The 14416-nt window shown below is 22.5% G+C and overlaps 2 protein-coding genes across 2 annotated transcripts; one reads left to right on the top strand and one right to left on the bottom strand.

Annotated features, from left to right (window-relative positions):
• Nucleotides 1–2529: 2529 nt before the first annotated feature.
• LOC126896487 (uncharacterized) lies at nucleotides 2530–5977 on the bottom strand. The gene is made up of 3 exons (XM_050669311.1): nucleotides 5870–5977; nucleotides 4859–4997; nucleotides 2530–2943 (listed from the first exon to the last, which is right to left on the bottom strand). The coding sequence occupies exons 1-3, from the start codon at nucleotides 5905–5907 to the stop codon at nucleotides 2530–2532; spliced, it is 591 nt and encodes a 196-aa protein (XP_050525268.1). The 5' UTR covers nucleotides 5908–5977.
• A 4175-nt stretch (nucleotides 5978–10152) lies between these two features.
• On the top strand, nucleotides 10153–13515 carry LOC126894314 (uncharacterized). Its single transcript, XM_050665231.1, has 7 exons — nucleotides 10153–10314; nucleotides 10439–10569; nucleotides 11152–11269; nucleotides 11902–12137; nucleotides 12284–12352; nucleotides 12482–12545; nucleotides 13382–13515. Exons 2-7 carry the CDS (start codon nucleotides 10540–10542, stop codon nucleotides 13405–13407), a joined length of 543 nt encoding a protein of 180 aa, XP_050521188.1. The 5' UTR covers nucleotides 10153–10314; nucleotides 10439–10539; the 3' UTR covers nucleotides 13408–13515.
• The last annotated feature ends 901 nt before the right edge of the window (nucleotides 13516–14416 follow it).

Here is a 14416-nt window from a genome sequence, read left to right as displayed (position 1 = left end):
AGATATTAATAAGGAACCAGCAGATCAAGTAGCTTTTGGAATAAAACACCAATTTTTTTAAAATTAAACACTATCTAAAGATTTGCATCGAAGCGTTTATTTTTGATAGTGATTTTAATCACTGTCAGATATCATTTACTTGATCCAACTATGCCACGTCACCACTGTGCCGCGACCCCCCTGTGCTGGGTTTTTAATAAATAAGTTAATTTTTATCAAAATAAATAATTACAACTTGTTATTTAAAATTAAACCTATAGTAAAAATATTATTAATTTATAGCTAAAAAATATTAAAAATATTTAACTCAAAAAGCCATAAAAAAATTACTAAAAATTGCGAATACGTATTTCGGGAACTATGTTACCATTACTAACGCCAAACACATAATGACATCTTTTTCAAAAAAATAATCCCTTATATAGCCTTTGTGACCTTATCACCTAATGACGTTATCACTAAGTAATATTATCATATTTTGCCAGTTTACACACGTTTAATAATGTATTTTTTAGTGGGCCAAGATCCCAATTAATTAAATTGTTCTTATTTTAAACATATATAAGGGAGGCCTTATATTAATTTCTTAGTAATTATTTACGTTTTTAATTAGTGTTATGGTTTTAATGGAGTGATTTTGTGTCAATAAATGTTCAGTCGCCGGAGATTTATCAACTTGTTGATTTTTAATATTTCTTAAGTGCTCTTTAAACCTGACTCCTATATTTCTTTTTGTTTATCCTACGTAACATTTATTACAACTTTCACATTGTATTTTATAAATGCTTAATTGTTCTTCCTCTTCTTTATTTTTAGGATTAATTAATAAATCTTTTAAATAATTTTTTTAATTTTTTTGTGGCTTTTTGAGTTTAATATTATTTAGTTTAAATTAATCATATTTTAGTTTTAAATTAATAATATTTTTAATGTAATATATATTCTAAACTCTGTAGACATTGAAAACAAGTATACATTGAAATTAATTTTTGTGAAGTGTTTTTAATTTTTTTTAAATATAAAGTATTATGAATTCAGAACATTGGCGATTGCTTAACAATCGTGCAAAGGAAAATACCACATACTCTCCCTTCCTCTATAGATATGTTAATAAATAACACCCTAATTATCTTCATGAATAATCCATTAATAGATTGATTGAGAATTGAACTGTAGGATATTTCTATATTTTATTTCAAAGTTGGTAATATATGCAATTTTTTTTATAACTAAAAAATTATATATATTAAAAATAAATAGTATTTTTAACCAAAATGTTCTAATTATAGAACACTATTACTCTATAAGCAAGATTTTGAACTCTATTTCACATATAACAAAAATTGATCACTTGAGGCTGATATTATTTAAAATATAAAATAAACTAAAAATATAAATTTAAAACTAACAAATATTAGACAAATATAAATATGTGATTCTTCTTTTTTTATTTTTGTGGTTTTTTGAGATATATACTTTAAATTTAATTATTTTTAGCGTGATCATTTTTGTTATGATACTACTTTTTAAGTTCAATTTCTTCAACTAAAAGCGATTTTAAATCTTTTGACGTATTGTTAAAAAAAAATTTTCCAATGAGATATGATAAAAAGTAGTGAGAGACACATAAAAATAAAAATAAATCATAGCAAAATTAATACTTTTTTAGCTTTGCATGGAAGCTAAAAAAAAAACTAAATTAATTTTTTCTATTTTACTGTGGAATGGTTAAAAACATATTTTCAAGAACGTAAATAAATGATGTCAGTCGTTTTCTGCTATAAAATATTTTATGTAAGTTTCGATTACATTAATTGATTTGTGATTAACGGTATTAGTGAGTATTATCTGAGTGTACAATGATTTCAAGCGTGTAAATAGAATGTCTTCTTGCGGCAATGGTCAATTAATTTATCTTGCTAAAAAAACTACTATTTCTCCAGTTGGATCATCACTTCTATAAGTGATTACTTAGTTTTTTTACATTTTTATAGAAACGCCATTTGGTTTTACTTTATATATATCTTGTTAACATTACGACGTTTAGGCGTCAATAGGTCACACGTTTTTAATTGATGACTAAAACTTATGCTCATCAATCTTCCGGGTGTGTTAACCATACTTGAAGAAATTTTCTTTATTCTAATCTACTAATTTAACACTTATAGCGTTAAGTCAGTTTTAATTTAAGATCAAGTAACATATTGTACTCTCATTTTTTCTCTTATAGTACAAATTAGAAATGTAAAAATAAATAATAAGTTATTATAAAGTTAAAATAATGTTTTTTCTTAAAGAAAATTAAATGATGGTTGTCAATAATAATAAAATGAAAATTTAGATAAAATACAAACAGATATAACTTTGAATGAATTTAAAATTAAATATTATTTTTAAATGTTTATCATTATTATTGTTATGAAAATATTCTAAATAAAAACCTCAATATTTTTAATATTAAAATAATTTTATATCCTTAATTTTTAGCCATTTTTATTTATCAACACCGATAGTAATCATATTCCATATTTAATTACCATGTTCTACTATATTAGAGTACTTAACATTAAATTCACTATAATCAGTCTTGCAGGAGGGTAGCTGAACTTGCATGATCGCTCTAGATTCGTGTATACATGGCTGTCCACGTAAATACTCTGTTGCTGGTAAACGAGCAAGTAATGTCTTTTGCTTTTTAATCAAATTTTGATCGAAATGACATTCTGCAATCATTTTTTGGGGCTTATTTATTAAGCCGATAAGTTCGGAAAAATCATAAAGACTAATGCAGGCGTTGGAGAATTTGTGACTATTCGATTTTTGAGCCAATTGAGCTAAATGGGTGTAATACTGCCCGTAAATGTCGTGAATAGACTGTCGACATCGACCCACACATTTGTCTGGTGGAATACCATATAAAATTCTTATATGCATAGTTATAAGCTGCAAACATTTCAAAATGCAGTTATATTAAAAAAACAATATAAAATAAATCATAAACCTTCAAATAAACTTTCCATCCTATATAAATTATCTTATTACTTTTTCAAATTAATACAACATTCAGTTATAGACGAGAGGGGTGCACAATGTAAGATATAGTGGAAGTATGTAGTAAAATAGTATGATATAAACAGAATGTCACTAAACACTACCCCAATTTCTTCATCTTAACTAAATTTTAAATGCTTATATCTCAAAAATTAATAATACAAAACTAATTATCAATTAGTAAAAATTTTATTTGGACCATTCCCCTTTTTTATAAAAATATAGTCACACATTTTTAATTAACTTTCAAAAGTTATTCCTAAAATGTATCCTCAGAAATAATTTTTTTATATAGAGCTAGGAATTATATGCATTTATAAATTTTATTTAGCTATTCTGAACACGACATTAGCCAATATCAATTTTTATTCATTGGTTTGAAAACTTAGTTCAAATGTGTTATTACCGAGGGTATAACTTGGGATTGTTTAGGTAGGATACCCTCCCTCTTAAACAACAATTAAATCTAGGCTACTTTATAATCTTACAATAAGTTTCACAAAATGAGGACTCTTTAGAGTGGCTCAAATGTAAAAATTATAAATATATGAGTCCCATATATAACATTCAAAATTAACATTACAATCTTTACATTTTTTTTGCTACAAATTCTTTAAACCAAACGAATTAAAAAAGTATTTAACTTAATAAGTCATAAAAATTATAAAAAAAAGGTCTCAGATTCGTATTTTAGATTTCGGAGTCGGGAACAATATTATCATTATCAACGCTAAACAGTTTCTTACTTGGGCGTTCTTAAAAATCCGTTATTGTTTTCGCGTTGACAATGTTTCCTATGATATCACTATCGGATGTAATAAATACTTATTTAACTACTGACTTTTAAAATTTATTACAAACATTATTGTTAATATATTCCTTCAACATTGTTTACTATTGCTTAATATCACCAACTGTTGTTTTAAATTGTATACATAGTTATTTATTGAAATAATCTTACATTATATGATTCATTTAAGAATAAGTAATATGAACGTTCATAAGCTGTACCAATGATACCATTTAAAATGACATTAGTAGGAATTATTTTTTATTATAATTTAACAATAGGACAATTGGAATATCACAGTGGGTTTTATAATAACTAAACATCATTTTATCAGTACCATTTATCAGGGAATATAAATTCAATGTTAGCTGTATAAATATTTAAAAAAGTATCCATATGAATAGCTCAGTATAATTATAATAATTTTAAATCATTTAATAAAGTCTATCAAGACTAATGAAATTTAATTTTATTCAATTTAAAATTTGATATATATGCTTTAGTTAATACATATTAAAAATTAATATATGTTCTATATGTTATTCCGTAAGTGAAATTTCTTATTATATTCTAATAAATTATTACAAATATAAGATGTAAACTACAAGACTAAATAATATTCACTTTTATATGCTCAAAGTCTGTAATATTTATAAATGGTAAAACTCTGCTGTCTATCAGTATCAGTTTTTTTCCGTCAATGTTATTGAGCTTAAATGTATGCTGTAAAGACAAAATAACATTTTATATCAAATTTTTTATTTTACAAAATCAGTTTAAAGAGTTTTAAAGTTCCCTAATTTATATCTAGATGAATCAGAGAGTTCTATTGTATAAGTAACTTGTAAGTTTTAAAAGGCATATAATTAGTGATATTATTAACGGGAAAACTTTTGAATGTTTCGAAATGCTAAGCAGTAATTATCTATTTCGGCGATAAAAATTGACAAATTCAATATATTTGACAATTATAATTCAATATTATTAATACAAATAATTTTTGTTACTAATACTTACCACATATTGTGGCAATTTTAATTTATTCTCTACCCAATTTACTACATCTGATACAGACCATGACCAACTTAATGGTTCTTTTAATTTATTAAGTGAATTCCCAGCTATATCCATTAATGATTCAGGAAAATAAATGTTCCTGTAATGATACGATGTTTTAATAAGCAATTTAAATTTGTTTATTTATAATTCATTTCTTCCAACACACGTTTATAATATATTTATCTGCAATCTTATTGTAAAGTTATGTAGGATCATACATTTATAGATATTATCACAAATCATTTAACATTAAAAAAAATTGATGAAATATTACGCAATTTTTTTTTAAGGTAAAAAGTCAAGAAATAAGTTAAAAACTGCTTGAACATTATAAATTTATTTTTCTACGAAAAAAATTATCAGGTTACACAACTCACGTTCTTATTTATAAAATGATTTATGTAAAATATAATATTAGAATATATTATCTTACATTTATAGAAGAAAATGTTCAAAGTTTGTTGCTAAATGACTAATTTTAGTTAAGAAGTATATTAAATAAACAAACTTTCAACAAATTCAATATATCTCTATAGAAACACAAAAAACAACATACTATGAAAAATATTAATTGTATTGTAAGATTGTAATGTTATTAAAATTTTATTTTTTAATTTAACAAAATATAAACATGTTTGGTAATATTAATATTCTTTTTGAGATGTGAAATTTAGAAAGTAAACTAAACATTTTTATTTTTATAGGCCCAAATAATATAAATGTATATATATTATAAGATATTGATTCTATATAGTTTAAATTTATTGTTTACTAATAAGTGTACAAATTATATGACGTAACCAATCGCCGATCTGTCAAATTATTGACGTTAATTAAGGTCGAGTTCATATAGATACTTGAAATTTAATTTTAATGATCTTATTTTTGTACCAGAACTTCTTGACATTTAAATAAACATAAGAATTTTATAAATAAAATATATAGTATTATTTTTTTTAGGTTACATACACATATAGTAAGTGTTTAGCACTTTTGATGGTTAACATTGTTTTCAAAACACGTACACTCAATTTTTTATGACTTTTTTAATTAAATATTTTTTAGTTTTCAATTAATATATTATATATTAACTAATACACAATGTTATTTTTTACAAATAAAAATAAATTAAAACATTATCTTATTGAAGAAAGAATTTATATAAAAAATGTATAGTGCAAATACCAAAAAAAAAAAAAAATTAAACTATAACTATATGTGCCTTAAATAATTGTTAAATAATTCCCTTGCATCCTACGAACATAATTTTTTAAAACGACATAAAATACAGAGAGTGATCTAAAACGCGATAATCACATAGTTCATTAAATTATGGATTATCGAAAAAAGTGTATTTAAATTATTACAAGATATTACTGATTCTATTTTATTTTTAATATATTATATGAAGTATTCCCTGACTTGTATTTTCAGCGACCAAGAAATCAAAGTATGGGAGTAATAAAGAAAAGATGTTAAAATGTATAATTTTTTTGCCAGTTTAAAATTTTTCTTTTTACTATCCTAAAATATATAATAAAATATCAGCAAAGAATGCCAGTGCGACTGCACCAAGTTATGATATAAGTAATATGTAAGTATATAAAAAAATTTCATAAACGAGAAATGGTAGTTATTATTTTAAAAACGTTCAAGAAATACAATCGAAGTTATTACTTATTAAAACAAACAATTAAGTAGATTACATTTTTTTTAAATATTAAACCTGAAAATATTTTTCATAATAAGGTTTTTGATAGTCAATTATGGATTAAAAAAAATTAAAGTTAGTAATTTTATTTAAAAGTAAAAGTTGATTATCATTAAATGTTTTAGGTTAAAAATTATTGTTTCAATATATAGGAACTAAAAATATAATATTTTATTATTATTTTATAAGTTATAAAAAAAGGATACTCTGTATAATTATTTGTATTGATTAAAAATATAACTAGAAATATTCATAAATTATAAAATAAAAACAAAAAAATCACCATCTATTTTAAATATACTAATAAAAAAAAACTACATTATTAAAAAACCTTTAATATGTTCAATTGAAAAATAATGTTAATTTGTGATAAAACAATATTTGATTTATTAAGAATACTTTCAGATAAATCTTATATATAATTGATATGTCTAAATATATACTGTATATATATGTCTTTATATACATATATATAATTGTATACATAAATAATTCGTGTAGAGTTCATCTTCGGAACAACAGTTACTGGTCCAAAGTTGGAGCTATACTGACAGCTTGTAATGTTTTCTACTTATTCTTATCATTTTTGTTGTTGTATTACGTTGTTTTTGTTCGTCAACATTTAACTATTGTTGCTTTTAGAATTTTTATTTTTGTTATTTATGAAAAATAACTGGCAAAAAATGATTTATATTTTCATACTTCAAGTTTTCATCTGATACTTGATTTTACTTTTTCATTAATTTAACTCATACTTCATTATTTTACAATTTTAACTATTTCGTTGCAATATCTTATATTTTTGGGGGTATTTAACACTTAATGGCATAGCTATTTTAGAAATTATTTGACTTCTATTTAATTTTTATTTATTTGAATTCATCTAAATTTACCAATATGTATACGATTTTAAACAATATTTCAATAAAAAATAATGTAGATTTAAAAGAAAATGTAATTACAACTATGACTTAAGAAATTCAGTATTTTCTACCAAGTGACTGAAAAATTACTATATGTTCATTAAGTAACAAAGAGTTTGTTTTTATTTGAAAAACATTACAATTGAAAACATTAAAAATTTAAGAAAATAATGAGTTGAAATGTGGTAAATGTGCATGCTTTATTTTTTTTTTATACTTAAAATCTAATTACTATTTAATAGTAATAAAATTATTTTTTCAATATGACTCTCTTAAATAATTATCAGGTATAACATAAAAACACTCAGAGTATCTGAATTTATACTAAAAAGTTTTTGTCTTTGTTAATTTTCACCCTTTAGTGTTAATTTATTTAATCTATTTGGGTAAATAGATTATATTTATCAAATATATTCAATTCATTTTGTCTTTTTAGTCAATTTTTGGCTAAATTACTCATGCACTTCTACTACTATATTATTGTAGTTAATTTTTTTATTCTATTTTTAGCATAAACGTTTGTTATGTTTGTACAACAGTTTAAATTTTTACTTTATATTTTATTTGAGTCTGAATATATGTTATCATTTACATTAATTAATGTAATAATTTACATTTACTAAAAACATACGCTCTGATTATAAATACATAAACATAAATATGTTATTTTTTATAAACAAAAGTTAAAAAATTAAATATTTCGTCAAAATATTGCTACTTTATTTATTTGTGCAGTTTCAACAATAATTTCACTACTAATTCTTCCAAGATGTCTATTTTGCGTCTGGGGTTTTATTGCTTCAATGAATAACTAACTTGGGATATAAATACATTTCGTTAATATGACGCTAAAGAGTAATTTTTGAAGTGAGCAAAAATAAGATACAAAAATTGATGAGCAAATAAAAGGTCATTGAGAGTCTATTAATTAAGTGCGATGAGGCACCTTAGATAATCTCATTGAGCCCCCTTTTCCTAATCCGGTTATGCTCACATAAAAATTTAAAATTATTTGAATTTTCTAATGATATCAATACAATTAAAAACACAAGTTTTAATAAAATAGAATTTTGCATTTAATGATTACAGATCTGCGTGAATCGATTTTAATTTTTAATTTTTTTTTTCTATTCTTTTGTAAAAAAAAAAAAAAGATATCATGTGACTAATGGTTGGTAATATACACTATTTTTGCTATCCATGAGATCAAATTAAATTGAACATATTGTATTTATCTACTTCGCTATGAACACATACATACGAATACGATATGCGTCAGTGCAAACATAGTTACCCAACAGAAAATCTAAAATAATATTACAGTTTGTCTAGACCACCAGACCGTGAATTATTCGCACAATATCCCATCGGATTCTCTTCATTATTTCACAGTACTTTTATTTTTCGTCGTTTTCCCACCTAACATACGATATTGACTTGACCAAATGTGGTTGTTTCGACAAAAATTGTATTTTTCGTAACGTGGACAGAACAATGCAGACCACAGAATTATTTAACAATAAAGTGCTTATATATAATTAATAAAATAGCGTAGAAAAGCGAGTGAACATTTAACACACCCGAACTCAATGCCCACTCAGTCATAAATGGGTACTAACATGTTACGGATAAAGCCGTTTAGGATGATTTAATTTAACTTTCATAGTATTTATAGCGATATACTCTTTACAAAAACCGGAAAATTGCATAATCGTTTTCATTCCTTATGTATTTATTAATTTTCTTTGAATTTAATGTATCCATTGTATACTTTATAATAAAGTAACATTAATTTTTTTTTGAGAGGATTTTATTAAGTTATTCTGGGTGTTTGATTTTGGGATTTTCATTATTTTTTTAGAAATTATTGAAAATTTGAATTTTTGTTAAGAAAAAAATTGTTTGGTTTGGAAAATTTTACAATAATACAAAACATATCGTCTATATAAAAACGTATAATTAATATCATTAATATAACAAAACGTTTATTCCTCATAAATTTAATCTGAAATTGTTTTGCTTGTGATTAAAAACTGAAAGTGGGTCAAAGAATTTTTTTACTTAGCTTTATACAGGATGGTTCATTCTACTACTCAATTTCTCTTAAAATAATTTTTTTTTTCTTTTGTTAGTTATACATTTATTTTTATTTATGTGTTATAAAATATTTTTTTTGTACATCCATTATACCTGATAAGAACGCAATTTTTTTTTATAATAGTAATATATATATATATTTAACTAGCTTATAAAATAAAAAAAAATTTAAAAAAAAAAAAAACTGGTTGATAATAACTTATAAACTATATATCAGAAGTTTTTAAGATTTATATGCCGTCGTCGGAGAAGAGGTAAGGCCGAGAAAATGTCCATTGATGAAAGTAGCAGCATTCGCGCTTTACCTCTAGTCAATACTTTATATTATTAATAACTTCTAAAATATTGGCCCAAAAGTTGTTATCAATATGATATTTTCTTATTTACATAATTTTTATTTTATAAGCTTGTTATATATGTGTGTCGTCATATAAAAAAATTAAGTGATACCTCTATAAGACATAAAAAATGAACATAAAAATTATTTTATATATAAAATGTTATATATTTGATATAACAGATAATTGATATACACATTTAATTAAGAAAAACAAAAAAAATTTCATAAAAAAATAATTATTTCAAGAGAAATTGAGTAGCAAGATTTGTAAAATAAAATTATTGAGTTTCATATTACACACTCGAGAGATTTTTCAAACAATCGCCGTTATTTCGATATCTAAGTAAATATTTTATATTTATTATTGCGCTTTTAATAAATAATAAAGCTCAATTGTAATTTTATTTTCAACCAATTTAAAATAATATTTGATATCATCTTGATTTATTATTTATTATTTTATACAGGTTACACGTATTTATATAATGTATAAAATATGATTGCATTCATTTCGTTATGTATGTGAGAAAAAATTTAATGTAATAAAATATTTTAAACGAATATTAAAATGAACATATTCATGGTACTAGTTTTTTCTGTAAGTGGTAATTATAGTAGACAAATAATACTTTATTTCTAGGAGTTCTAATCGCTCGTTATTAAATTATTATCCTAAAATATATTTTAGGTTTTGCACAAAATTAATTATTTAATAAAATTTACATTTTTATATATAGAGAAAAAAATTTCGAAATGCTAATTAACTATTTAAAAAAAAAATTATAATAAGTAGGGTAACACCAGCAGTGAATGATCATTACCAGTAAAAGAACACCATTGAATTTATAGATAAAAAAATTTTCTAATCTGATTATAAAAATTTGTAGTTAGTAATTTTTACAACAAAGAAAATATCTAAATTAAGTCCTACTATATTATCACAATTTTTGATACAAAATAACTAATGATTCATTCATATTTTTGGTTTAAAATAATTAATTAAAATTTTTGTTTTAATAATAAATATGTTTACATTATAGTTGTAGAAAATTTACCAAACAACAGATATTTATTATCTTTATGAATGGTATTAAAATATAAATCAATGAACTTTAAAATTGAATATCTCTGAACTAATAATTCACTTATGATATCATCCTATCCATTTTTTTTTACATAGGTTTCAATATTTACAATCACAGTGAATGCAAATTATTCTTTAGCACAAGATTTAGTCAATTTCAATACAATTGACGCCATAGATTCACTCAGGAAATGCTTTGGAAAGGAAAATAAAGGTATTTTACCTAGCTGCGATTTTATATATCATCTGAGACACTTATATAGTTAAAAATTTAGATAGGATAAAAAATATGTAGTTATCTAATTATTTTATAAATTTTCTTTATCCTAAAAATTTTATTCGAATTTCTACGTTAATTTAAATTCCAAACTGAGATCACTTACATTTTTAAAAACAGTTAAAAATGATATTTTATATTATGCTTATTTCATTATTTCAAAATATTTGTTTTTATGTTTTTTTCGTAAAAATATTTAACTCTTCAATGACCAATTTTAATAGGTATTCTATACCTATCTTTGAATGTTTAAATATAAAATATTTAACATAAATTAATGTATACTCATTAGGGTGTCCTAAGTAGTTTGGTTTTCTAAATTTGTTTTGCTTATTTTTAAGTGTAATTAATCAATTTAGGTATGAGAAAATTGAATTTCAAAATTTCATATTTAAAAATATCTTTAATACTCATACTGTATTATAGTTAACATCTCATCATTTAACTTGTCAATTATTAATTCAAATTTTTATATTTTAATGAAATATAAACTGGTCAGTTTCTACCATTAAAAAAAATCTAATAATAGGCTATTTAAAGTATTTAATATTTTAAATATTTATTTAAAGAATACATAAATGTGGTAAACAAAAACAATCAAGATAGATTTTATAATAAGATGAACAATATTTGTAAACATTTTTGCTTGTCTCATAAACAAATCGTATCTGAATACAAACTAGTTGAAGATTTCCTTTGTGACATTATTGATGAATCTTGTAAAAAAACTGTCAGAGAATGTATTAAACGATTTCACGATCATTTGTTTGATGTTGATATTGAGAAAGGAAGCAATGAAATTTGGGTAAATTATGACTTAGTAAATATTTACAATAAATACATATAAAAAAAAATTGTACAAAACAATATAAATAAAAAACAATAAAAATATGCACAAAGAAAAATAAAAAATTCTTGTTGTATAATATTTTTTTTAAATATAATATTTAGGGACACATGAGTAAATCTCAAAGAGAATTGATAAAAGATATCACATTGAAAATAAAATGCGATTTCAGGGTGAGTGTTTTATTATTATTTATAGTTTTTTGTTACTTAATTGTTCATTTTATTTTTAACCAACTTTAAAACTAACATAAAAATCACTTGAATTATTTTTCGAAAATTTTTTTTTTATTTTATAAATAGAACGATGAAAAATCTTTGAAAAAAAATTTAATTTCATTACAAAAGTATTTAAGAACCTTATTATGTAAGTAAAATTAATAAATTCTTTACAGTATTTAAGTTTTAATTTCACTTTAAACTCACTTTAATTCTATGCACTTCATCTAATCCTACAAGTTATTATCGTGTCAATTCGTTGCGAGCAAATCATTGCGCAGAGATTAATTCATCGCCAAAATTAAATTTTTAAAAGATTTATGATTTTTCAAGGATAAGAGTTAAAAAATTAACCTTTGAAAGTTTCTAATTCAATTAAGATTCAATAAGCCTTCAAACCTATGATATTTATGATGAGTATATCAAAAAGGAGGAATCTAAAAACATTTTAGTGAACTTACCTGCTCAATAACTCTTAAAAAATGTACTCCATTAACCATTTCACTTAGTTTTATCTAACTAAAATCAAGTAAAAATATTGTAATATTTTTGTTTCTCTCTAATTTTTGATTTGTATAATTTAAAAAAATGTAATGTAAAGATTTTCTAAGTAGCATTAATAAGATGGTAAATATATAAAATTCGTTTACATTTTTTGATGCATAGTTGAGTAGGAATAATGGAAAACATCATTTTTATCTAACTTTATAATAATTTATTTTCTAAAATTTTATTTTACCGATGAATAAACATTTATTCATATTTATCTGAGTTAAAAATCATTTACACTAAACTTACCTTACTGAAACAAAGTGTTTTGCATTATATTAGTCATATGGTAAGCAGTATTACAGTAACTGATCAAATTATACAATACTTATTCTCGATATTATATCATATTCAGTATTTTTTTATTATTCAATAATGCAATAAAAATAATATGATAATTCAGGAAAAGTTGATTTGACGTTAATTATGTTTCAGCTCAAGAAGACAGTATACATCAATAAAAATGTAAAATATACATATAGTGTAATTTTTTTAGAGTGATTTTACTTGGAAATACTCAATTAAATTTCAAAAGAAGAAAAAAATTCCGTATATAAAAATATACATGAAATAATAATATTTTTAAATATTATATTAATGTACTATAATTTTAAAATTTGTAAAAATATAATGTATTAAATTATTTTTTCTTTGAAAAATCAATGTAAAGATAAAAATACATTTTCCCTTGATCCCAAATTTTATAGATATTTTTAATACTGCCATAAATATTTTAATTGAATAACTAAAATTATAAGTTATTATACATATCTTATAGTAACTAGTAAATCATACGTTGTAAAAGTAGATGTGTCTTAGTAATAAAATAATTGTTTGAACATTTTTTTTAAATGCTTTCAAACAAACATGAAAATATATGTATGATGCTTTTTTTTATATTTCCTCTCGTTAAATTGTCTTAAATATCTAAAAGTCTACTATTATTACCATTAGTTAAATTCGAAAAAATTAGTTTTAATAATTATTTAGAAAAATGGAGGTATTTATATAGTTTGTAACTCTTTTTGGTTATTCTTTAATTTTACTCATTTATGTCATTTCATTAAAATTATCTGAAAATAAGTTTAATATCAAAATTTAAATAAAATATGGCGTATCAAAATGTAATCAGCCAATTTTTGTACTTCACTATAAATTATTACATTTTAGGTTGCACAAGGTGATATTTTAGCTTCGATGCGAAGCTGAGAAGGTATTAATTTTACTATGATGTGTTTTTTTTTTTATTTTTTTATTTTTTTTTTTATTTTTTTTTTTGTGTCTGTGAACGCTCAATCTCAGCTCTCGCTGGACCGATTTTGATGAACAATATGTCAAAAGATCACAAATCGTATCTAGTCGAAGACATTACCCTCAAAAATTGAAAAAAATTCCCTCGTTCCCCGTAAACGGGGGAAATCCCCCAAAAAATTACAAATTTAAAAATCGCTAATTTTCGATATTTTTTCA

The sequence above is a fragment of the Daktulosphaira vitifoliae genome, unplaced genomic scaffold (genome assembly GCF_025091365.1).
Source record: "Daktulosphaira vitifoliae isolate Bord-2020 unplaced genomic scaffold, ASM2509136v1 Scaffold_1, whole genome shotgun sequence".
NCBI classification, from domain to species: Eukaryota; Metazoa; Arthropoda; class Insecta; order Hemiptera; family Phylloxeridae; genus Daktulosphaira; species Daktulosphaira vitifoliae.
Note: the sequence above shows the minus strand (reverse complement) of the source record. Positions and strands in the feature narration are given on the sequence as shown.

Excerpts from the sequence above, each read along its gene's own strand:
- LOC126896487 (XM_050669311.1), bottom strand. The coding sequence starts at position 5,907 with ATGTTAACCATCAAAAGTGCTAAACACTTACTATATGT. Across the intron at positions 4,998-5,869 it reads GCTAAACACTTACTATATGT|GAACATTTATTTTCCTGAAT; the intron begins GTATGTAACCTA and ends GTATCATTACAG. Across the intron at positions 2,944-4,858 it reads TAAAATTGCCACAATATGTG|CTTATAACTATGCATATAAG; the intron begins GTAAGTATTAGT and ends AAATGTTTGCAG.
- LOC126894314 (XM_050665231.1), top strand. The coding sequence starts at position 10,540 with ATGAACATATTCATGGTACTAGTTTTTTCT. Across the intron at positions 11,270-11,901 it reads CTTTGGAAAGGAAAATAAAG|AATACATAAATGTGGTAAAC; the intron begins GTATTTTACCTA and ends ATTTATTTAAAG. Across the intron at positions 12,138-12,283 it reads AAGGAAGCAATGAAATTTGG|GGACACATGAGTAAATCTCA; the intron begins GTAAATTATGAC and ends TATAATATTTAG.